This window comes from Typopeltis vanoorti, chromosome 20 (assembly GCF_054136105.1).
Source record: "Typopeltis vanoorti isolate ZY-2024b chromosome 20, IOZ_Tvanoo_1.0, whole genome shotgun sequence".
NCBI lineage: Eukaryota > Metazoa > Arthropoda > Arachnida > Uropygi > Thelyphonidae > Typopeltis > Typopeltis vanoorti.
Window position 1 is genome coordinate 79,083,687 of NC_143568.1, and position 25,127 is coordinate 79,108,813.

Consider the following 25,127-nt stretch of genomic DNA (forward strand, 5'->3'; position numbering starts at 1 on the left):
GAAGTTTCATTTTTTTTCTTTCCTCTGCTATTTGAATAGCTTCTTCTGACAAGGATTTACAAAAGAGTATTTTTTGCTACTTCTATGACTGTACATTTTGTTTCTTCCCATAGAAAGAATAAAAAAATAAAAAAATAAACTTTTTAATTTCTTTCCAACTTGTACTTTAAATGCTTCATTTATAGGATTTAAATCAAATCTGATACTGTCCTTTTCTCCCTTCTTAGTCCTTAATTTCAATTTAACATCAACTATCAATAATTCATGATCTGTCTCACAGTCTGCACCAGGTAATGTTTTTGCTGCTTGGATAGCACTCTTCCACCTTCTGTTGGCAACAATATAATCTATCTGATTTCTGTATTCTCCATTAAGTGAAGTCCATGTGTGCAATTTTCTTTTATGTTATTGAAAGGCAAGTTTTTGCAATAAAGCAACTGTTCTTGACACAAAACTCCAACATCCTTTCTCCTGATTCATTCCTCAGTCCTAAACATTTTACAGCAATGCCTCATTCTTCTTTTCCACCCACTTTTGCATCTCAATCATCTAATAACAAGAGAAAATCTCTTTTATCAATACTGTATACTACTTGCTGCATGCTGCTGTAAAATTCTTCTACCTCATTTTCACTTGAATCTGTAGTTGGTACATATACCTGTACGAGTAACATTCACTGGATATGGCTTTATTCTGATTAGAATTATTTTATCAGACATTGGGTTGTAACCCAAAATGTATTTTCTGTATTATCTTCTAACAACGAATGCTACTCCATTTCGTTGAAGGTTATCATGTCCAGAGTAATACATCATGAAATCATCGGTACCAAGTGACCCATTCCTGTCTATCTCAGTTCATCGATTCCTAAAATCTTAACTCAAGTTCTTCTAATTTCTTTCTTTACCGGTTCCAGTTTTCCTTGATACATGCTTCTTACATTTTATATTCCTATATTATGTAAATCAGTAAAGGTAGAGGCATCTTCTTCTGAGATTAACTCTATCAGAAGTTGAACTTCCAGAAGGCTTTGATCCAGCTTCATCATTCTTGTTAACTTCATTGGAAGTTCCTCTCTGCTCTTCCCTAGTAGCCATTTCAGTGCCTTTCAACATTATGACACAAGCCTCTGTTCATAAGATTTTCTTGGCAAAATATATATACAGGAGTGGTTTGCCATTGCCACATTCTGTGTTTGTTTAGCCTACTAGGTAAGGCTAAACAAACTGCAAGAGATGAAAGAAAACTAAAATAGGAAAGATATATATATTTCCTATTTTTCCCGTAGATATACAGATATGTATATACATAAATACATATTCAAAAGTATGCATATACTACTCAATAAATGTCACCATTTCATTTAGAAAAAAATAATAATTTCATTCATTTTTATTTAATCATAAAAATCATGAATAAGATGATTTTTAAAATTAAAAATTCACAATAAAACAAAGTGTTAAAAGCTATTTCACAGAATGCATAAAATACATGAGTGCATGCTTAACATCAAATATGAAATGTTCAATTCTTATAAAGAAGAAGAATTTGTAATGTACCTGACCCACCCATTCCATCTGGGAAAGGCTGAACACCTGTCAAGAATATAACAATGTGATTGATATTGTCTGCATCAGGAATATTGATCAAAAACTTAGTTTCCTCCACAGGTTGAAAATCTGTCTGGACCTTGTTAAAAAAAATAAGTAAATTATGTTAATATATAGAAAAATATTTTAAACAATGAGAAAATGTTAAAATAAGTATAAAATAACAATTCCTGCAAAAATGTTTGGAACTATATGAACTTGGAATTATTTTGGCTCAAAGGGATATGAAAAGTAAATAATCATATGGCAATTCAATAACGATTTCTTTATATTATTATACATTGCTAGATGATGTCTAGAGGAAGGCTGTGTACTTGTGTGTGTGTGTGGGGGGGGGAACACTGTCGAGGTCATGCTGTGGTTTGGAGACTGAATGCTCTCTGTATGGGCAACATGTTCAAGAGTCTACTTTTCTCCCACTGCATGTTCCCCATCTCTTTTCTCTTCACCTTTAGAAACATTAAATATCAAACGAAGCCTGAACCCTCCAAAATTTTCTCTCCTCAAAAAAACTTCACATCACCAACAATCATGACATCTAAACTTGATGTTCCATTTCTGACTGAACCCACAAATGTCTGCTACATCAATCACAGCCCATCTAAACTGTCCAAATTACACCCTCTACAACTCAATCCACCATGCATTCTGATAATCCTTGCCAAAATATGCCCAACCTAGAATCTCATCTTTTTTACCCCCTGTGGCTTAAGATTTCTTTGCCATATTTTGTTTCTATCATCTGCTGTCTCTACCATTCTCCCAATCCTGAAAATCATTCTGACCTTTCTGATTTTCTATCTTCAAAGATTGATTTCATTCAATCAAATAGTGAAGTCATCTTTCTTGGTGATTTCAGTTTCCACAATTCTAACTGGCTCCATTTCTTGAATTTCACTGACAAAGCTGGAAGAGTGGTAGAGATTTTTGCTGTAAGTAATACTTAAAACAGATTGTTCATCTCCCTACCAAAATGTCTGACAAACCTCTTTACTCACCTAACATAGGTGAGTAACATAGATCTTTTCTTAACTAGTTCTTCTACATGCTTTGTTCAGGTAACTGCTCCTCTTGGTAATTCAAATCATAATCTCATCCAAGTTTCATCTTTGGTGGAATGTCCTTCCTTCGGCCATTCAAAACCTCATGTACTCTGGCATTACAACAGTGCCAAGTGGAAGGATTAATGTGACTTTTACTCCTCTACTTTCCATGGTCACACTACTGTTTTCATTCTTCAGATCAGATACTTGTGATCTTGTTACAAAAATAATCCATGTTGGAATGGAAGCTTTCATTCCTCACTCTATTCAAATTTCGCATCCCATATCAAAACCCATATGGGAATTCGAATAACTTGGAAATGCCAGAGTATTTCAAAAAAAAAAAAAAGAAGCAAACAGTCCACCACTAGTGGTTTGAGACAAAACACCAGCTTCCTTCATAGGCTACGTGGTTGCCCACACTTGTAAAAACCATCATTAAAACAGTCAAATCTAAATTCAACAAGTAAATGTAGAAAACTCACTGCTTGTGCGATTGGCAGTTGCACCTTCTAGACCCTTGCCAAAGCTGTTGAGTTTAACTTTTGTCCATCTCTGCTACCTTCTCTTTCTTGCCCTAATGATCAATTGTATCAAGATCTAAAGACAAGGCTGTTCTGGCTTCATTCTTCTCTCCCATACATTACCTCCTTCTTGGACTAGTTTCATCCTACACACCTACTGGGACCTTCTGCCAGAAAGACATCAGAAGAATCTCGAATAACTTGGATACCACAAAGGCAGCTACTCCAGATGGAATCCCACCAATTGTGCTTAAGAAATGTGCTCTTGAACTAATATTCCCTTCTTTATCATATATATATGTATATACACTAAATTCTACTCGGTTGGCATTTACTCTCACAGCATGGAAGTCAGTCCATATATAGCCAGTTTCCAAAAAAAGGTGATAATTTGGACAAAATTTGGTCTCACCTCAATTTTGTCCAATGGAATGAAGAAGGTCATTAACAGTCAACTTCTTCAATACTTAAAAAGAGAACTGTAATCTAATTAGAGACTACCAGTATGGATTTCACCAATCTATATCCACAGATTTCCTGGCCCTACATCAAACACCTCTGGACTCATTTCATGCAGTGGTCTGGAGAAACCTGTGCCATTTCTCTTCACATCTCCAAGGCTTTTGATTGGGTCTGGTATTAAGGCCTTCTCAACGTCACCACCATACAAACTACCTTTGTCCTTGTGTAATTGGACTGCCAGTTTTCTCTCATATTGATCAATATGTGTAATGGTGGATGGTGGAAAATATCCTCAGATTTTCCTGTTAATGTCAGTGTTCCTCAGAGTTATGTCATTTCACCCACCCTCTTCCTGATTTTTAGAAATGACCTACTCTCATAGACAGAAATGAAAATCCTATTCATAGTTTTACTGATGATAACCCTCTCCACATGGCCTTGCAGTGCTCAAATACCTTAAGCTTCAAGATCACTTGTAATAAGTGCCCTGAACACTGATCTCCAAAGTATCCTTGACTAGGATGAAAGCAACCTAGTAAACTTCAATGCTTCAAAAAAACCTAATTTGGCTTGTTTTCTCAGAAAAAAATACCTCAGATCATCTTCTCCACTTTTGATAATGCACAACCAAAAGTCAAGACCAAATTTCTCTCTTTTTCAGAGTGATTCTTGCTCCAAACCTTTCCTGGCATAATCATATTGCTTTTATAGCATCATCGGTTTCCAAAAAAATAGGCATCCTTTTCTGCTCAAGATGTTACTTCTCAACTAACCAGTTACTTACACTGCATAAATCCCAAATCCAGCCAACCTTGGGATACTGCTCTCATGTTTGGGGTGGTGCACCTAAGACTTCATTAAAAATTTTTGATGCTGCCCAGAAAAGAGTGATTTGGTTGATTAGCAACATCTCTTACAGACTCTCTACAGACGCTTTCTCATAGAAAGTAACTTTCTGCATTGTATCTCTACTACAGATATTTTTATGGCCATTGTTCAGCAGAGCTAGCATCCATTATGTCCCTTATTTCTGCCAGATCCACAGGAACTTGAGCAACAGCTGCAAAACATCTCTTTACAGTAGATTTGAATACTCACCAAACCTGATACTCTCAGTCATCTTTTGTTATATCCATCTCAATTCTGTGGAACAACCTCCACAGTGAAGCATTTTCAAAGGACTACAACCTCCAGCAGTTTAAGAAGAATATCTACAGATGACTCTGCTCCTGATCCCAGCCAACACATGGCATTTGTTTTCTATAGGCCCTTCTGCCTCTCATGTGTGGGAATATTAAAAAATGTATATATGGAATTTGTTCCAGAAGAATTGATCAGTAATTGCTCCTTAGAGGTATTGTAATGTTTGTTGACAAGAATCAAGTACATGCAGCCAGATATGGGACAATCTTAATTGCTGGCTGCTACAAGATAATGCACCTGCTCACACTGTGAGCAATGTGCCCATGTTTCAAATTCACAAGAAAGTTGCAGTGCTCTGACTTGGCACTGAATATTTATTGCTTCTCGAGTTGAAATTTGAGATTGAAAGGATGTCAATTTGGTAGTATTTATGACATTCAGAAGAATATGCAAGTGGAACTAAATACCATCGTAGCAGAGTCTCGTAATTAGCTGGAAGTTTATTTTGCACTAAACTATTAAACTATAATAAATTTAGTTTAATCCTTTATCCAAGTGTAAGCAAACAAAGTTTGCACCTGAAAATATCTTCAGGATTGAGGTAAGGTGGTACATCCCATGGCAACTCGTAGCATTATAGCTCAGTATTTCCCATAATGCAAAGCACATCTCCTTGCGGACATGTATACTGCTATACATTAAGAGAAGGGCCATTACCCAGACCAGTTTCGACCTTTATTGAGGTCTCGTCAGTGGGAAGCAGACCCAGAGTGGTGATACTAAGGCAGAAGCAATGGAGAGGTCATATTTAAATATACGAGTTGCCAAGTGCAAAATAAACTTCCAACATCTTTCTCTAAATCCAGAGTAATTTAATAATAAGGTGGTACACCAGTTGGTAACTCGTATAGGTAAATATGACCCCTCCAATGCTTCTGCTTTAGTATCACCACTCTGGGTCTGCCTCCCACTGACGAGCCCTCAATAAAGGTCGAAACCGGTCTGGGTAGTGGCCCTTCCCTTAATGCATAGCAGTATACATGTCTGCAAGGAGATGTGCTTTGCATTATGGGATTTACTGAGACAAGGAGTGACGAGAGCTTGGGCCACACTTGTTATGAGTTGCCATGGGATGTACCACCTTACCTCAGTCCTGAAGATATTTTCAAGTGCAAACTTTGTTTGCTTACCTCGGATAAAGGATTAAACTAAATTTATTATCTCGTAATTAGTCTTTCCAAAGTTTGTATGAACACCATAACAAGCATATTCAGTCACTTGGAGGTTATTTTAAAGGAGATATACAAGAAGGTATTTTCCTTATTTTATCCTATTTTAATTCATTCTTGTTATATTTTATACTGCGCTATACAAATGTCTCAATCACAGTTGAATTTTCTGCATATTTTTCATATTTTGTAATTATCTGCCTCACCACACAGAATAATAAATATCTAAAATATGTGCACAACAGCACAGATATATGGTTTCATAAAGGCCTCATAAAAAGGAATAATGATTTCCTTATCACTACTCACTTGCATCCTCAACATTGCAGTAATCTGGCCTAACTGGCCAAGAGGGCAGCAAAAATCTGTGGGGGGGGGTTAGACAATTTTCATCACCTGGGTGAGACCATCACTATGCTTATTGTGTCTCCCATAGTGTGCAGAGTCAGCACACTCTCTAACTATTAGCTATCACTCACAATGTTTAAAAGTACAACATGTAATGTTTTGTTGGTAGAATTCATATAAAAAAGGGAAGGAGGAGGAGATGAGATCTGGGAGTGGTGGAGGACAGAAACTTGGAAGTTTATGGGTTACACTGCTAAAGGCTTTGATCAGTCTGCATGTGGATCTGGCTAGCTAGTTTTCATGGCAATGAGGATGAGGATATATTAGAGGGTGCAGAAGAATGTGGGATATGAGCAAGGCTCAACAAATTATATAAAATCCTACTCACTATGTAAAAAATTCACTTGCCAAAGACCCCCTCCCCCATTTTTTAAATGTTCCCTAGCGAGTTAACAGGAGTGTTACAAATTGATTAGTAATGTTACATCCACTTTTTCCTAAAAATATTTTGTTTATTCTTCTTAGAAAGTTATTGTTCTATTAACCTGTTTGCAGCTATTCACCAGCTGGCAAAATCTACTCGCCACAGGCGAGTTGGCGAGTGTATTTGTGCCCCTGATATGAAGACAGATTGAGGCAATGCAACTTGAAGATTATTGTGAACACAAGAAAATGAGGGGGGACATCATTGAAATGTATAAGTTGGTTAGGGGCTGTTACCAGAGTTATGTGGAGGAGATGTTTCACAGAGTGCAAGGAGACAAGGGTAGAACTAGAGACCATCCTTTGAAGCTATATAAAGAGGGTGTGAGCAAGGGAGTGAGGGACTGGTTCTTTGTATGGAGAATGGATGGTAAGTGGAATATGCTGCCTGAAAGAGTGGTCACATCAGCAGTGAATCGATTTAAGGCATGGTTCAATGATCTTATGGCAGGAGTGTGTGGACCTCCTGTAATGAGTCTTGACTCCATGGAGGTCTGATGTTGTTAATAATAATAATAATTCCCCCCCCCCCCCCTGCAGATCAAGTGAACCCTCTGTCCACTGGTGATCTGCAATTTTTTTGAATTTCTTCCATTAAACATTCATTAACATTATACACAGAAATATCCTTAGTCCAAAAAATTCATATGGCAACAATGAACTGGTATGCCCTTCAATATCAGCCATTAAAGTTCACTTGAAGAGATTGAAAGGTTGGCAAATTCAGTAATTCCCTTGATGGCCTTGTTTGAGTAGACAGCATCTCCAACCAACATACTGTAGGCTTAAATCCTGTTGCAACACAGATATTTGTGAATATCTTTAAGTAGTAGATGAGTTTCAATGCCAAGAGAAACTGCCATTCTCCTTACCATAGGCCTGAATGAGGACAGATTTCGATTATGTAAATCTCAGCACAACTCATGGCATGAAAATATACAATATGTTTTCATCCATTCAGGAGTAGAAGTGACATTAAAAAAAGTTACTAGGCCATCCATAATAGTGTTAATATACAAGTTAAACAGTGGTGGCTCAAGCACAGTATCCCAAGGCAATCCACTCACTACTCTCTTGAACTGTGATTCTTCACACACTTTTCTCTGAGATCACTTGGCAGTTATTCTCTTATTCATATGAACCCATCCTAATTTATGCAGTGTATCCATTTCCCTTTTCTCCAACTGTCATTAACAAATGGAGTGGAAATTTGAGATTCAGCTGTCCAAAGTGCATTTTGCAAAGGCTGCAACCAAAACAAACTTTTAACATAATTGAAAATCATGCCAGCTGCAGTTTTCATCAAGGGAACTAAGATAAATTTGTGTTAGCTATAACAACCTCCACAGAACTAAAAATCAGCATTGGTTTTGGTCAAAACATTAAAAGAAAGGACATTAAGCTAGTAGAGAGGTTCAAGTTGACATAACTGGTGTTACTGAAAGAAAGAAAGAAAGAAAGAAGAGACCAAAGCAAGTGAGATGCTTTTGAATAACAAGTATAAGATTATTTATTCACATAATGAGGATCAGGAAAAGGAAGGTATCGCAATAGTGTATATCACCACATAAGAAGATAAATTAGTATATTAAGATAAACTGATATGCTGTGGATATGCAATGTATTTATTTATACAGTATCTACCAATTTTGTAGCTTTGTTGCTTGCTTCTTCAGGATAAAGAGAAATAAAAAAATACACTTAAAATATGTTAAATACACAGAGCATTCATATATCTTTCAATAGGTAAAATACTACAGTTAGCTTCAGGTAAAATGCTCACAATGAGACTTGGTCTGACACTATATAAGAAGTCTTAATGTATATAGTTCATGAGAGATTATCTATAATGGTTTTGGTCATTGGCCATATTAACCTATACTTTGAAATATGCAGTTAATGCTCTATACACAGCAACAGCAGACATACTGCTTTGGAAATGGTTGAATGCCAATTTATAGATACTACAAGTGTGTTGGAGGGTGAAGAGAATGTGAAAAATGTATGTATGGATTTGACCTTTGACAGCAGGGCAGAGGGAGATGGTTTATCTCATGCCCATGATTGTGTGTGTATGTGAATGTCAATTCAATGAAAGCAGGATGTGTGGAATAAGAAACAAAACTGCTGAGAAAGGATATGGAAGGAATGAAGACTGAGTCAAGGAGGATGAATCAAGAGATTGACTAGTAAGAGAAGAATGACAGAGAACGGTGTGAATGAGTAAGGGAGAGATTTATTTTATTCTTGTATGATGATACAATGGCTGTAAGTCTCTCTTTTACAAGGAGGTACAGCACCATCTCAATTCCTTTTATTTTTATCCGGGCTCGGAACCAGCATAGATGACAAATCAGACCTATGGTTGGAGAGACCAACTTAAGTATTTCTAATTGTGATCTGTATGTGTGTGTGTGTGTGTTCACAGGGCTGATGTGCCTGTTCTGGGAGATGAAAACCCCAAATTTCTGGGTGAAAAAAAATCCCCAACCTCCATATGAGACTGGTTAACTCACCTTTCTTTGAAAGACACCAGATAAAGGTTCCTTGTGTCACGGACGACAATTGAACCCAGGTCTTTCTGACCAAAGGGCTTCATCTATATTGATTGAGCTACGGAAGCTCAAGGGAGAGATGAAGGCAAGAGAATGGGAGAGACGGGAGGAGAGGAAAGTGGAGAAAAGAGAGAGAGAGAGAGAGAGAATGGAAGCAAGGGATACAGAATGCCAGGTGGAATGATAGAGAGTATAGCAACGGCAATGAAAAGAGGCGGAAATGTAGAGGAGATGACAGAATTGGTGCAAATGACTTGAGAGGTAGAATAAATTGTAGTGCGAGATTTCAGACTGATATTAGGGATAGTGCAGCACAAATGTGGCAGAGGGAAGACAGTGAGCATGTTACCCTGGTATGATAATGCAGAGTGGAGGAGAAGAGCGGTTATATGTGTAAGAAGAGGGGTCTGAAATATGTGGATACGTGGAGCACATTTGAGGACAGAAGAGAGCTATGCGTGAGAGATGGATTACATCTGAAGGCAGATATTTAGAGATAGTGTTGTTTTCTGGCCAAGTATCAGGAGTCGTTGTCAAAGTATTGGAGAAGTTGGTGAAGAGCAAATACAGGAATGGATAGATGGAAATGTGATACTGTATGGAGGGGAGGGGACAGCATGGTTTTGTGAAGAGTAGATCATGCCTCAGTAACCTGCTCATGTTTTATAATATAGTGACAACTGAAATGGATAAGGGTAATGGGTTTACAGTGATACTGCTGGACTTTGCAAAAGCCTTTGAGAGGATACCACATGGAATCCTAATCAGTAAACTGCAGCACATGGGGATGGATATAGGGTTGGTAAGATGGATAGGAAGGTGGTTGATGGAGAGATATCAGAGAGTAGTTTATTCAGCAGTAGAGGCCAAAAGAAGGCCTGTGACTAGTGGTGTGCCACAGGGTTCTGTTCTTGGACCACTGCTATTTAATTCGTTCATTAATGATATAGGAAAGAATCTGAGAGAAACTGTTCAGTTATATGCTGATGATGCAAAGTTCAATAAAGCAATAGTTAATACACACGATGTCAAAATTTTGCAGGATAATTCAGATAGATTGGCAGACTGGGCTAAGGAGAATGAATGCCTGTTTAATGTGGTAAAGTGTAAGATTATTTATTTTGAGGTGAAAAGATTATCAGCAGTATACTACATGGGTGGAACCGTACTTCAGGAAATTGATGAAGCCAGAGACTTCGGAGTTAAAGTTTAGGGAGCACATAGCAAAAGTGGCCAAAGCAGCTTATGAGATTACTTGGCTACTGAAGAATACTTTGCTGAGCAGAGACATGTAGATTATTGTTCCTCTTTATCGAGCCTCGATAAGATCCCATCTTGACTGCATGCAGATCTGGGTGCCAGGGTTTCTCGGTGACAGGGAGGTAGTAGAGAGGATCCAGAGGCGAATGACCAAGATGGCAGCTGGTCTATGGAATGAACCTTACAAGAACAGGTTGAAGTTTTGTGGGTTACAGAAACTGGCTGATATGCAGAAAAGAGGTGATATGATTGAGACATTCAAATTACTGAGGGGTTTTTACAAATTAATTCAGAGGAAATTTTTCAGAACAGGTGAGGTGGTGGTGGGAGAACTAGAGGCCATCCATGGAAATTGAGCAAGAGTGTAGTTATAAGGGTGTTAAAACTAGGTTTTTTACTTTGAGAGTGGTGAATGAGTGGAATAGGTTGCAGAGTCTGTTGTGGATGCCATGACTGTGAATGAGTTCAAAGTAAAGTATGATAGATACTGTGCGAATGCTGAACAGTTCTTGACATTATGTTTAGGGCCTCCCTCGATGAGTCTAAGAATTCCTTGGAGTTGCTCGTAATAATAATAATGTGTGTGTGTGTGTGTGTGTGTGTGTGTGTGTGTGTGTGTGTGTGTGTGTGTGTGTGTGTCAGAACAGGGACACTAGAACTGCAAGGGTTGAACATAGCAGGGATGGCCTGATGTGGAGATAGTGGCTTGAGAAATGAGACAGTGTACACTGCATTGCAGAGCCAGGTAGAGTATAAGGGGAGTAATAGTGGCTATAAGAATACTAGCAATGCAATGATTTTTCTGTATACAAATGCTAGAAGCATTAGTAATAAAGGGAATGAATTTGTGACACTGATTGGCTCAGTCTCTCAAAAGATTGTTGGTACCAGTGAGACTTGGTTAACTGAGGAGGATGTTCTAACAGAGACAGAAATCAAAGGATACAGAATATATTGCAGCAGGATAGGGAAGGTAAAGATGGTTATGCAGTGTTACTCATGATAAGAGATGAACTGTGCCTACACAAAGTGGAGAATCACAGTGAAAATAACACTAATCGCTTTGAGAGTATATGGTGGGAAACAAATGTTTATAAGACAAGATATTTAGTGAGATGTTGCAATAGACCAGGGAATATAGATGGTGATCAGCAAGAAATGTTTAGGCAAGTGAAAAGAGAGTGATCATTATTGGGGACTAAAATTATAGTGAGAGAGAGATTTCAGACTGATGTTAGGGATAATGCCGAAAATATGTATCAGAGGGAAGACAGTGAGCAAGTATGCATGTTGTCTCGGTATGATAATGAAGAGCAGAGGAAGAGCAGTGATAATGAATGAGATGACAGCAAGAATGTATAAGAAGAGAGATCTGAAATATGTGGATGTGTGGAGTACATGTGAGGATAGAAGAAAGTTGTATGCAAGAAATGCATTACATTTGAAGGTAGAAGATAACTGAGCAATATAAACTGGGCAGAAGTAGTAGCATATAGTACTAAGGAAATTGAATTTTTGGATTTCTCAAGGAACAACTTTCCTAGGAAGCATGTGATGGAGGGAACAAGAGGATTGAGAGTTTGGGATTTGGTCATAGCATTAGAAGATTTGACTGAGTGAAATATCATACTTGTCCCCCAGTTGGTGACCATGTAAGTCCTGATTTGGAGGATGAATAGGCATGTAGAGGCATCAAGGCAGATACCTTTGAGTATTTATGTGGAATTATAAGGCGGGCAACTGTCATAGACTTAGAAACCAGATTGCAGCAGGAAAATGGATGAAAGGATTTGAAGGAACAGAGATCGGTAGTGCAAGGGATATACAGGGTGTTCGGGATAAATTTGACATATTTATAATTAATTATATTTTTCCGTAAGTTACATGTATTAACACACACTTCTCTTCATTTAAAAGTTTGGACCCTTCTTCATTCATATACAAGATGTCAGAAAGGATGGATAGCTGGAACCCACCTGAATCATGGAAGAGAATAACTTGTATCATGATGATTCGTGCCCGCCATCAAAATAAGGATATTATGACTGCTGCCCAATGCTCCCTGAATACAGTAAAAACAATCAGGCATGAACTAGAGACTTGCAATGGTGACTACGAGGATGTAGCAAGAAGAAAGATCCCTAGCAGACGATCTGATTGCGTTCGTACAGCAGAATTCCTCGCAAATCTGCAGGAACAGGTGTTGAAGAACCCTGGCATTGGAATTCGGGCTTTGTTCGTGGAGTTGCTAACTGTAGTCAAGCCCTGGATAACAAGGGTAGCCAATGGTAGGCCGTATGTATGGCAGCAGGATTCGGCCCCTTGCCACACCTCTGGGAAAAGTCAAAAATGGTTGTCTGAAAATTTCTACGACTTCACCAGTCCAAATGTTTGGCCTCCAAACTCCCCAGACCTTAACCCCATGGATTATTTTGTATGGGGCGCAGTTGAAAAAGACACCAATCGCACTTCCAGTAATACAAAAGCCCAGTTAATGGATAAAATTAAAACAGTTTTTGCGGCCCTTCCCAGGGAGACTGTAGCATCAGCTTGTTCGAGGTTCCGAAGCAGAATTGAAGCTGTGATCGATGCTAATGGTGGTTATTTTGAGTAAATCTTGAAGCTGTGATCGATGCTAATGGTGGTTATTTTGAGTAAATCTTGTTGATAGTATTGTAATTAACTCTGCCTGTAATGTTTTTTTGTCAATTCATTAAATTTAATAGATACAAAGATTTTCTTTTTCCTTACGAAACTGTCAAATTTATCCCGAACACCCTGTACTTAAGAAAAATTGTCAGCAGCAGTGGCATGCTGTGTACCTCAAGTGAAGAAGACAAAGTGACCTGGAGTCAAATGGATGATAAGAGAAATGAAATGAAACAGGAATAGCAGATAAAAAAACAATTATGGAAAACATAAAGAGAGAGGTGGAGAACAGCTGCATAAGGAATATAAGGCTAGAAAAGTGACCAGTTGTAAGCAGAGAAAAAAAGTGGAATATGAGATTAGACTAGTACTGAAATCTGAGAGGAATCCCAAGGAGTTTTTTCACTATGTAGCAAGTAGAAGGAAAAATGATAGTGGACAGATATCTTGCTGGATGGAAACAGGCCTTGGGTCACCAATGCAAATGTTAAAGGGTGCTCTTGCTTACTATCTGGTTACCTTTTATAACAGAGTAACAAGAGCATTGGTTGAGAGTAAGCCATACACTGTTATTCATTTTGGGGGGGGGTGAATTTTCAAAAGAATTTGACATGTTGCTATCAGGGCTGTACTTATAACTTTTCCCCAAAGTGGACAGGGCCTGAGACACCGGTGCTCCAGGTACCTTCCCTCGTTGTTTGAGGTCCTTATGTTGGTTTTTTCAGGGCCATCAGTTAGAGCCTCACATACCTATGCATAAGCATGGCCCTGGGTGCTATATGGCAAGTTGATATTTTAAAGTTGCAACATATGAGCCTGGATATCAGACTAATGGACTGGACTTTTGATTGGCTCTCTGAAGTTGTACAGTATATGGGAGAGCAATATCAAGGAGGAGGAAGGTTACAAATGGAGTTCCACAGTGTTCAGTACTGGGACCATTACCGTTCATATTTTTATGCCAATGATATTGTCACAGGACTATAGGGAGATATTCAGTTGTTTGGAAATGTCAAGCTTGGGAAGGTTATTAAGTAAGAGTGCTAATGTTTTGGCTATTCAAAAGGATTTGAATAAGATGCAAAAGTGAGAAAATGTATGGGGATGTCAGTTTAATGCAACTAAATATAAGGTTTCAAATTTGGGATCCACAGATGGGATGCTTCGTAGTCACTTGGTAGTTATATAGGAAGAAGCGGAGCAAGCAAATGATCTTGGGATGATTGTAGATGGAAATTTGAAGTTCAGAGGACATAGTTGAGACATTTAAGTTTTTGAAGGGTTATTATTAGATTAAAAGGTAAAATAAAAGGTAAGAAGATTTTTAAATGGAGTGTGGTATGAACATGGAATGGATCACCTGAAAGAGCAAACAGTAGATGAGTTTAAGAAGTAGTAGATAGACTTTGTATTGACTAGTGTTGACTTCCCAAGATGAGCCTTGTGACCCTATGGAGGTCAAGAAATAATATTTCATATCTTTTAAAAAAGTGAATTTTTATATTACCTATATTTTCAAGAATCAGGCCAGTCATGCAAAACTGGTAGATATAAATAAATAAATTAATATTATACTGTGCACCATATATTTTATGTATTATAGAAAACAACAACAACAAACTTCCTGATGATGATAATGATGATAAATATTTTTGAGTGGGAGACAGTGCAAAGCAGAGTGATGATGCAGGTAAATTTGAAAGTGTGTAATCCTACTGAACAAGACTGAAACAACATATTGTACCACTGAAACCACTACTGCCTTGGTTTTCCTGATTGAGGCAAATGTGTAATAAAAGCTGCTAGTCTTCAGAAAGACTGGTGCCTTCCATAAAGGAGCAACAATTACCAAAGAGATTCATGTAGAGCTAAACAGTAAACTAAGAAATGAAAAGTTACCTTTAGCAGTTTACAAATGGCACCTTTGCTGAACCTGGGTATTCTCGAGAGAGTACTTCTGCATATAAAAACCTCTGCTAAAACAACTTTTAAACATGTTGCAATATTGCAGGCAAGTGGTGACATCTATTATGTTAAAGATGCCATAATAATCTCTGTCTACAAAGGGAAATATTTCTATTGTGCAGTAGCAGAAGAAATAGCCTGGCAAATGTGCCACATGGTTCAGGTATTCTCAGGATAGTTAAAATAGCAAAAAATATGAATACTAAATATGTCATGAGAACTACATGAAATCATTAAGAGAGACAGACAAATCAGCCAACAATGAAACTTTCAGAAAGTTTTTTTAACTTGGGTATATTATGTATTCAAGATACCAAGTAATTTTATATAAACTTGGTTTTAATCCTATTTTCCTACTCATGGTGGTGGTTAAAGCTCTGATCACTTTTCTTAGTATTTTCCCCTTAATGTAAAGCACATCCCCTTGCGGAGATGTATGATGCTAAACATTAAAGCAATGGTCACTACCCATACCAGTTTCGACCTTTATTGAGGTCTCGTCAGTGGGAGCCAGACCTGAAAATGCTAAGGATGAAGTAATGCAGAGCTCATATGTATTTTACCAAAACAAGTTGCCACAAGGTGCTTTGACCTTATAAATATAAAATCTCAGGATGAGAGATAGATGTAGAAAGTTTTTTTTAACTTGGGTATATTATGTATTAAAGATACCGAGTAATTTTATATAAACTTGGTTTTAATCCTATTTCCTAAGTAAGCAAACAGACAAGAAAGTCAAGTTTGCGCCTGCAAGTAGTGCAGGTCCAAGGTAACTCATTATAGTGCCAGTCAAGGCAACTCGTGGTAAAGGTGGATAAAGTTCTGATCACTTTTCTTAGTATTTTCCCCATTAATGTAAAACATATCCTCTTGCAGAGATGTATGATGCAAGTTGCCTTTGACTTGCACTACTTGCAGGCACAAACTTGACTTTCTTGTCTGTTTGCTTACTTGGGAAATAGGATTAAAACCAAGTTTATATAAAATTACTTGGTATCTTGAAATGAAACTTTCAGTTGTGTAACAGAATACAATAAGATTATGTGAGCAGTTGACAAGTCAGATATGATGGACACTTCGAAATTCTCAAACAATGCTGTACAAAAATTTACAGATTTTCAAGTGATTCTCATAAGAGAAAATTTTTCAACTTCCATTCACTGTAAGCAAACACCAAAATGCTTTGTGCATTACCTGGGACCAATCCCTCTCACTGAAGGAAAGACTGCCCAACTCTGGTTTCTCCTGCACAAAAAAAAAAAAAAAAAAAAAAAAAAATCCCACTAGATATTGGAGATATCTGCTTTAACATTGGTATGCAAGTTGACATATTTAGATAAATTAAACACAGAAACTAAAACTAACATGAAATAAATTTAATAGTTATAAAATTTTTGCCTATGTATCATAGGCATCCTCAAAACACTGAAAATGGAATACAATTTAAAATTACAAGTAAATAATAATTTTCAAAAAGCATCTCTATAACTCCGCCATGGGATTCGTAGGGGGTCTAATGCCAGTCCCAAGCCTGGATAAAGGAGGAGGGTCGGTCACATGAGTGTCGATGCTCTGACCGTAAAGAAAAAACACGATTGTTATCTGATGCCTATAAAATCAACAGCTACAACATGCCAGCTCGGGCATCGCCCAGATAAACAAGGCCCGCGATACCAATCGAGCGATCGGGGTTGGATCGAAAAGTGGGATACCGAAAGGAAACAGAAACTGAAACTAACAGAACTGTTATCAATAGGAACATGGAATGTGCGGACACTCTGGATGTCAGGAAAATTAGAACTGCTTCGTGAGGAAACGAAGAGATATCGGCGGGATATACTAGGATTAGCAGAGATGAGATGAACATCATCATCTGGAGAGATCAATGGATGCGAAGTAATATGGTCAGGACATGACACCATGCACGAAGCAGGAGTTGGCTTCCTTCTTAGCAAAAGAGCTTGAGAGGCACTGTTAGGCTACAAACCAGTCAATGAATGAATCATAGTAGCAAGATTTCAGGCAAAACCATTCAACATATCAATAGTCCAGATATATGCACCCACATCTGACAGCACAGATGAGGATACTGACTTATTCTACAAAGATCTGACATAGACAATAGAAACAAACCAAAGCAAAATATGCTAATTATTGAAGGAGATTGGAATGCCAAAGTTGGAATAGATAATGATGGTTGGGAAAGAGTCATGGGAAAATATGGTTTCGGAGAAACAAATGAACGAGGAGAAAAATTGTTAGAATTTGCTGTGGACCACGAGATGATGATCTGTAACACGAGGTTCCAACAAAAGGGGTGTAGAAAATGGACGTGCCGACCAAATGATGGGAAAACCAAAAACATGATTGATGTGATTATGATTAAAAGAAGATGGATAACATCAGTACAGCAATGTCGAACTTTTCAAGGAGCGGATATAGACTCCGACCACAGTTTAGTGATTGCAAACATCAAGTTGAAATTAAAAAAGAAATATAACCCCAACATCAAAATAGAAGAGATACAGCATGAATAAGTGAAGCAGAAATAGGAAGAAGGTACAGAACAGTGTTAGAATAGAAACTTAAAAGTGTGAAGAAAGAAAAAAACTCGAATTTAAGAGTGAAAAGAGTAATGAAGGTAATAGAAGATGCAGTTGAAGAAACAGTACCAGAAGAAGAGATCAAGAAGAAATGGATTACACAAGAAACACTGAAATTAGTACAGGAGAAAAGAATGTTGAAGATAAGAAGGGATACATCAGAACAAATAGAAGAAAGTGTAATGAGGTGAAAAAAGAAGTCAGAATGGATAAGATGAAATGGTTAGAAGCCCAATGCAACAATATAGAACAGTACTATGGAGAGCATAAAACAAGGGAGGTATACAAAATGATCAGAACCATTAATAGAAAGTGGCAACCAAAACAGACCACAATTAAAGATGAAAAAGGCAAAGTATTGATGAATAAAGAAAAAATTGTACAGTGGTGGACAAGATACTGTAGTGAGTTATATGAAGAAAAACTAGATTCAGATAGCGTTGGAGAACTGACTAAAGAATTGAAGCAGATATCACCACCAGGTAATGAGCATGATATGGACATTTTAAGAGGAGAGGTAAAAAAAGCAATAGGACGGCTAAAACACAACAAGAGTCCTGGTAACGATAACATTACTGGAGAAATGATTAAATATGGTGGTGAAACATAAATGATTACATATTACATGATTGGTTCATTACAGAAATGCACCAACTATGTAATATGGTATGGAAAGAAGGGAAAATGCCAGAGGAGTGGATGAAATCAGTATAAGTAACATTATACAAGAAAGGATATAAGCTGCATGTAAAAATTATAGAACAACTGCCTTGATAAGTCACCTTGGTAAAGTGATGATCATATTGACAGAAAGATTGAGAACACAATTGGAAGCATACCTTGCAGACGAGCAAGCAGGATTTAGGAAGGAAAGAACTACAAATGTTGATTTTCAGAAAGTATTTGACAGTACTGACCAGAAAGTGACATTAGCAGTTCTGGAATCATATGGAATTGATAAAAAACTAATAACTATATTAAAAGATGTTTATCAGAATGCAGTTACAGCAGTTAGAAAAGGTGATGATTTGGGGAAATGGTTTAAAACAAGCAGAGGTACTAGACAGGAAGATCCAATATCACCAAGCATTTTCATCACACATTTAGAAAGAGCAATGGACAAACTGAAGGAAGATGCCAAAGGAATATCTGTACATGGAATGAGAATTAACAATCTGAGATTTGCAGATGACATTGTTATTATTGAAGAAGATGAAAGAGAACTATAAAAAACACTGAAACTGTTAAATGAGGAAGGGAAGAGATTCGGACTTGTTATGAACTTGGAAAAAACAAAGATAATGGTATTTGGTGAGAAGAACATGCAACAAAAGATACAAGTGGATGAAACTGATATAGAAAATGTAGAACAATTCACATATTTGGGAAATAAACTGACATATGACTTGGACTGTAAAAAAGAAATAAAGATCAGGTTTGCAAAGGGAAGTTTATATTGCATAACATAAACTACAAATCTGAAGGCTATGGATAACATCTGGAAAAGTAAAGTGATCAGCCTGCAAACAAAACTAAGAGTACTGGAAACATGCATCTTTAGCGGTGTACTGTATGGATCTGAAATGTGGGTAATGAATAAGGAATCAAAAAAAAGAATTTTGGCATTTGAAAGAACTTGTTACAGGAAGATTCTAAGAATAGGATGGGTACAGAAAATCACCAATGAAGAGCTCTATCAGAAGATACAACCAAAACAAAATCTAATTCAGAAGATTATAAAACAGAAGCTGCAATTATTTGGACACATCTGTAGAATGAGTGAGGACCAAAAGATAAAGACATTTACGTTTGGTATTTTGGATGGCTTAAACAGAAGAGGTAGACCATACAGAGAATGGATAGACGATATAAAAGACTGGTGTGGAATGGGTGTACAAAAACTGCGACACTGTGCATTGAACAAAGAAAAGTGGAAGAAGATAGTGAAGCAGACATCAGACATCATTGGGCAGTGAGCCCATGGTTCATGATGATGATGATCTCTATAACATTAATAGGACAAATGGACATTAAAATTCCTAATTTTATATATATATATGTATGTTAAAAATACCAAGTAATTTTAAACCTGGTTTTACTGCATTTCCCAAGTAAGCAAACAGACAAACAAGTCAAGTTTGCACCTGCAAGGGATGCAAGTCTAAGGCATGGGAAATGGAGTAAAACCAGGTTTAAAATTACTTGGTATTTTTAACATTTACTATACCCAAGGTAAAATACCTTCTACATTTATATCTCCTCCAGAGATTTTTATTTAATAAGGTTAAAACACCTTATGGCAACTTGTTCTGGTAAAATACTTATAAGCTCTGTATTACTAAATCTTGATATTTCTAGCCTAGCTCCCACTGACGAGACCTCAATAATGGGGGCGTGGAAACGGTGGAGCATTTCTTTTATTTTTGCCCACCAGTCCAACGCGTCTGGCAAAGACTGAGCACAGCACTGGGAATCCCGATGCTATCACTAGAAGAGGTCATACACCTGCAATTCCCGCCACCAGTCAACAAGACCCAAAAATTCGCCATCTTTTTAATTAACGTCTTAAAGTATCACATCTGGAAGGTACGGAAAAAATCCCAGGTATGGGACGCAAATTTAATGTATGCAAGAATAAGGAAAGGTTTCTTTTTTTATCTTCCTAAATTTCTTGTGCAAGAGAGACATCTACTAGGCGACTTTAAATTTGTGAACAAATACTGCAAACCACCGAAAATATGCTTTCTAATACAGGGACGCATCAAGCCCTGTGTATTTCTTTAGTATCTCCAAAACTCCACCTAACTCTCCCTAGGAAAAGTAACAACTACTCTGTTCTTCCTCGCCACAAAGCTTTCGCTGGCACAGTTTCCTTTACTCCAAATAAGGGGGGGTAGATCTGAGAACCCGGGCTGCGAAGGCTTACTGCGAGGCAGTGCTGCTCCTTGTGAGCGGCATCTCCCGGGCCAGTCTTCTACCCCATTCTAAGTCCCAGTGGTACCAGGTCTGTAAGTTCCTTATTTTGTTCCCATTCAGTTCAACTAACCGGACCTTAAGTCCTTTAATTTTTATGTATTTAAAAAAAAAAAAAAAAAAAGTTCTAACTGAAAATACTGTTTTCAAAACAGGGTCAACGGACCTCCCTCATAGATAACTGACAAAATTATTAAGGATAAATTTATAAGTGAACTTTAGTCAAAATTTTTATGGTTAAATTTTCTTTTTTTTTTTGAACAGATAAATTGAGAATATGTGTCACAGACCAATTAGCCAAATAAGGCTAAACAGGTTGACTGAGGCCTCTTTTACCTCCTACTATCCTACTCTATCTTTCATTATTCTCCTCTCTTACTGTTTGCTGACCCTCAGCATGCTTTATTCTCCAAAGGCCTATGATGAGAGACATGAACTCCCATTCTACCTCAATAAAGGTCGAAACCGGTCTGGGTAGTGGCCCCTTGCCTTTAATACAAAACATCATACATCCCCTTCTTGGAGATGTGTTTTGGCATTAAGGGTAAATATTAAGATTAGTGATCAGAGCTTATGCCACCTTTACTACGAGTTGCCTTGGTCTTGCACTATCTGTAGGATCAGCTAGACTTGCATCACTTGCAAACAGACAAACAAGTCAAGCAAACTTGACTTGTTTGTCTGTTTGCTTACTTGGGAAATGGAGTAAAACCAGGTTTAAAATTACTTGGTATTTTTAACATTTACTATACCCAAGGTAAAATACCTTCTACACACACACACACACATATATATATATATATATATATAATTATAATAATATAATAATTAGGAATTTGCATGAAATGATGTAATATTTCCCATAAAGGGGATAACCGAAGGCCATCAAATCTGTTCGAGTTTGGTCGGTGTAGAAAGGTCTCTCAACACTCTTTATATAAAGTGCTCAATGAGGAATCTACTTCTATTTAAAAGTTTATCTCCAAAAATCTATGTTTGGTCAAGATGTCATGTTTAGCTAGACCAGACTGTTTCAATTCATGTTCCTCAGGATGGATAGCTGCAGATCTGCCAGACTGTCCAGAGTAAGACAAACTTCAGGAGCATGATATCTGGTAGACAGCTGGAAAATTGAGTAGGGAAAGCTTGTCTTTAGGTGAAGGAAGGGCAGCAGAAATCTTCCTGACAGAACAAAAGGGCACTACAATATTAAGAAGTTTTAGAACTTTAGTTATATGTTCAGAAATTCCTTTAATATAAAGGAGTGGAATCCGAGTAATATCTTCAGGCTTAGAGATTGCAATATGGCAGATCTGCAGCTATCTGTCATGAGGAACATAAATCTTACATCCTTCCATAAACAACCTGGCCTAGAAGAATATACCATCTTAACCAGAGGGTTTTTTTTTTTTTTTCTTGGAAGAAACTAATCTTGTAAACAGATCTAATGGCCTTCGGTTATCCCCATTATGGGAAATATTATTACATCCTTTTTATGTAGTTTCCTGAATATATTGATGTAGTTTTCTATAATGTGGGTGATAAAATGGGAATGTATAAGTGAATGTTAAGATCAGAAGAATGAGGGGCCATCCCTGGAAGTTGTAGGAGTATATTTTTTACTTGGAGAGTTGTTAGTGAGTGATTGGAATGCATTGCCTAAGTGCGTTATGAGAGCAGGTAATGTAATGTAATTTCAAATTTTCTTTTGAAAATTTGAAAATAAGTCAGCAAGAAAAGTTTGACAGGATTCTTTTTTTCTCAGCAGTGAAAAGATTCTGCTTTGGACATTACATAAAGCTATGCATAAATATGAATGCAAAGAATACAAAAGAAATGAAACATGTCTTACCAATTCCAGTATTATTTTTTGACAATATGTTCAGAATGAACCTTGATACAACATATGGGTGGGTAGGGTATTTTAATAGGAAATGTTTATATTAAGTTACAAGCAGGATGCATGATTTTCAATTTGATAATCATTTATCGAATTGCAAGTTATTTATCAAGAACTTTGAAAATTGAGTTCAAATTAAAAGATCTTGATAAAGAACTTTGAACTGAGAGTTCTTTATCAAACTTCCTTGCATGAAATGTAATAACTTTGATAAAGAACTGAAGTTGAAGTGCGACCTTAAATGGACAAAGAGTATTGTGGGTAGGGAGGGGGAAGAAGTGATGACAATAGGAACCACATCTTAGGGACTGAATAGCAAAACTTAAAAAAACATTAGCAAAATGCAGCTGGAGATGCATGTGCAGAAGTTGTCTGCAAAGACAGACAAACATGAAAGCAGCCTTATTAACTGAACAAAAAAAAAAAAAAAAAAAACTCATGGAAAAACTTTAGCAAGAAAATAAACATAAATATCATGAAAAAAATGGTCAGGAAACAAGAGAAAACAAAAACTTAGAAATGGAGAAAAACTCAGAAGCCACTTTAGCAATAAAGATTATTAAGGTAATATGTGACATAACTAAGTTGCATTAAGAAACCTGTTCCTTTTAAATAGCCTGGCTGCAAAGCAGCCTAAGATAGTTAAATTGCTGGAAACCCATAGTGCAAATTAGCACCACATATGAGTCAAGGGTTAGATTAACTGAGAATCTAACCCTATCTAAGAGACCAAACATGAAACTTAGTCAAGCATTTCAGGTCTCTATTAAACAGGGATGTTATCTCATGAAAGGTAATGAATATCATTTACCACTTACTATCTCTTTGTCCATCCATTAATACCATGACTGAGTTGTCATTTAAAAAAATGACAACTCAGTCATTTTTTCAAAGAACTCTTTAAAAAAATAATTAAATGAATAATCAGCAATATCACCTTATTAGACCATATTCAGGATAAATGCAGGCAAAAATAAATTCAGTGTTAGACAGAGGAAAAAGTGCAGAATATTAGCAGTATATCTGACTTGAATGTTTAAATTATTATAAGACGGGACAATAAAGATCGTACATGATATACCAACTTTCTGTATAACAGGCTTTGACTTCAGAAGAATTACAGAAGTGCCACACTACAATTTATAGAATGTTGATTGTAGAGACAAGTTTTAAAAATGTGAGCTTGGCAAACTAGAAAAGAAGAATGTATGTAATAAAGCTATATAAGATTATGAAAGAATAATACTGACACCCAAACAGGCAGGTTTAGGAAATTAAACATAAGTGATATCCTATGAAGATTCTAGAGACTCCCAAGAAAGTGTGATGGCAGTATAATAATAATAATCTATATTTTAATTTTCAATGACACTGAAAACAAAAAAGAGTCATTGTGTAACATAATATGAATAATAAAAATAATGTTCTGGTTTTTTATAGAATGTCAACTCAGTCAAATGAGTCATGTCATATGTCATTTTTAATGTGCAGATTTTAATGCTTATTTTAACATCAAATTTAAAAATGTGATCTGTACTGAATCTCAGTGGGACCAAGAAATTTTTTTCTTCATTTATGAGGGAAAAAAATGATTCAGAAGCATGAAAAATCAAAACCTAAATCTTCCTTTGATATTAAGTACTCCACAATAATTAATTTAAATAACAAAATTAAACTTGTTTCCATTACATCCAACTGTACACAAGGTGTTTGTTTGTATGGGTAATCATCAAAGTTAATGGAAACTATAATATAAACTACTTTTTTTGTTGTTCTTGTTGTTTAATAAAATACTGTTTTTGAAGTGGTTTTCTTTTAGGAATCAAAGAATCACATACATTAACATTTAATAAATTATACATTATTTAAATTTAAATACTTTTTTTAATTAAAATGTTTTTATTTTTTGTAAATAAATTACAGTACTGTATTTATAAATTACTGAACTATTGAAAACTATTATTCATGCTTTTATTAGGTAAAATCAATTTTTTTTTTTTACCTAAATTAGGTAAAATCAATCTAATAATGTAATTAGAAATTTTGTGTTACAAAAAAAAGTTGTAAGTTGTATTTCTCCATTACTTTTATAAAATTTCTCACATAATCTACTGTTAAGGAATAGTTTTTGTTAATTTTTGTTGACTACTTATATTCTCCTTAAACTATGAGAGAATAAAGAACCTTTCAAGATGATAGCATATGTACATGCAATTACTATCCAGAATGAATACTGCTTTAAGAAACATGCTTATATATTCTGTCTTTCAATACTCACTCAGAAAAAAAAAAAAAAATAAATAAATAAATAAATCATGTTAGGCTGAATACAGGTATAACCTACTATCTGTCAATTCAGATTCAGAGTCAGGTTGCTAAT

The 25,127-nt window shown here is 36.4% G+C and overlaps 1 protein-coding gene across 2 annotated transcripts in view; it reads right to left on the bottom strand.

Annotated features, from left to right (window-relative positions):
* Window positions 1-25,127, bottom strand: part of LOC150095589 (protein OPI10 homolog) — an 89,562-nt gene that overhangs the window by 50,460 nt on the left and 13,975 nt on the right. Inside the window, exon 2 of one of the 2 annotated variants that reach the window (XM_090409853.1) lies at window positions 1,569-1,689. In XM_090409853.1, the coding sequence (XP_090265979.1) occupies window positions 1,569-1,689 (121 nt within the window). Of the gene's footprint in view, window positions 1-1,559; window positions 1,690-25,127 lie in introns of both variants that reach the window. The other variant, XM_090409852.1, reaches the window with a different exon arrangement.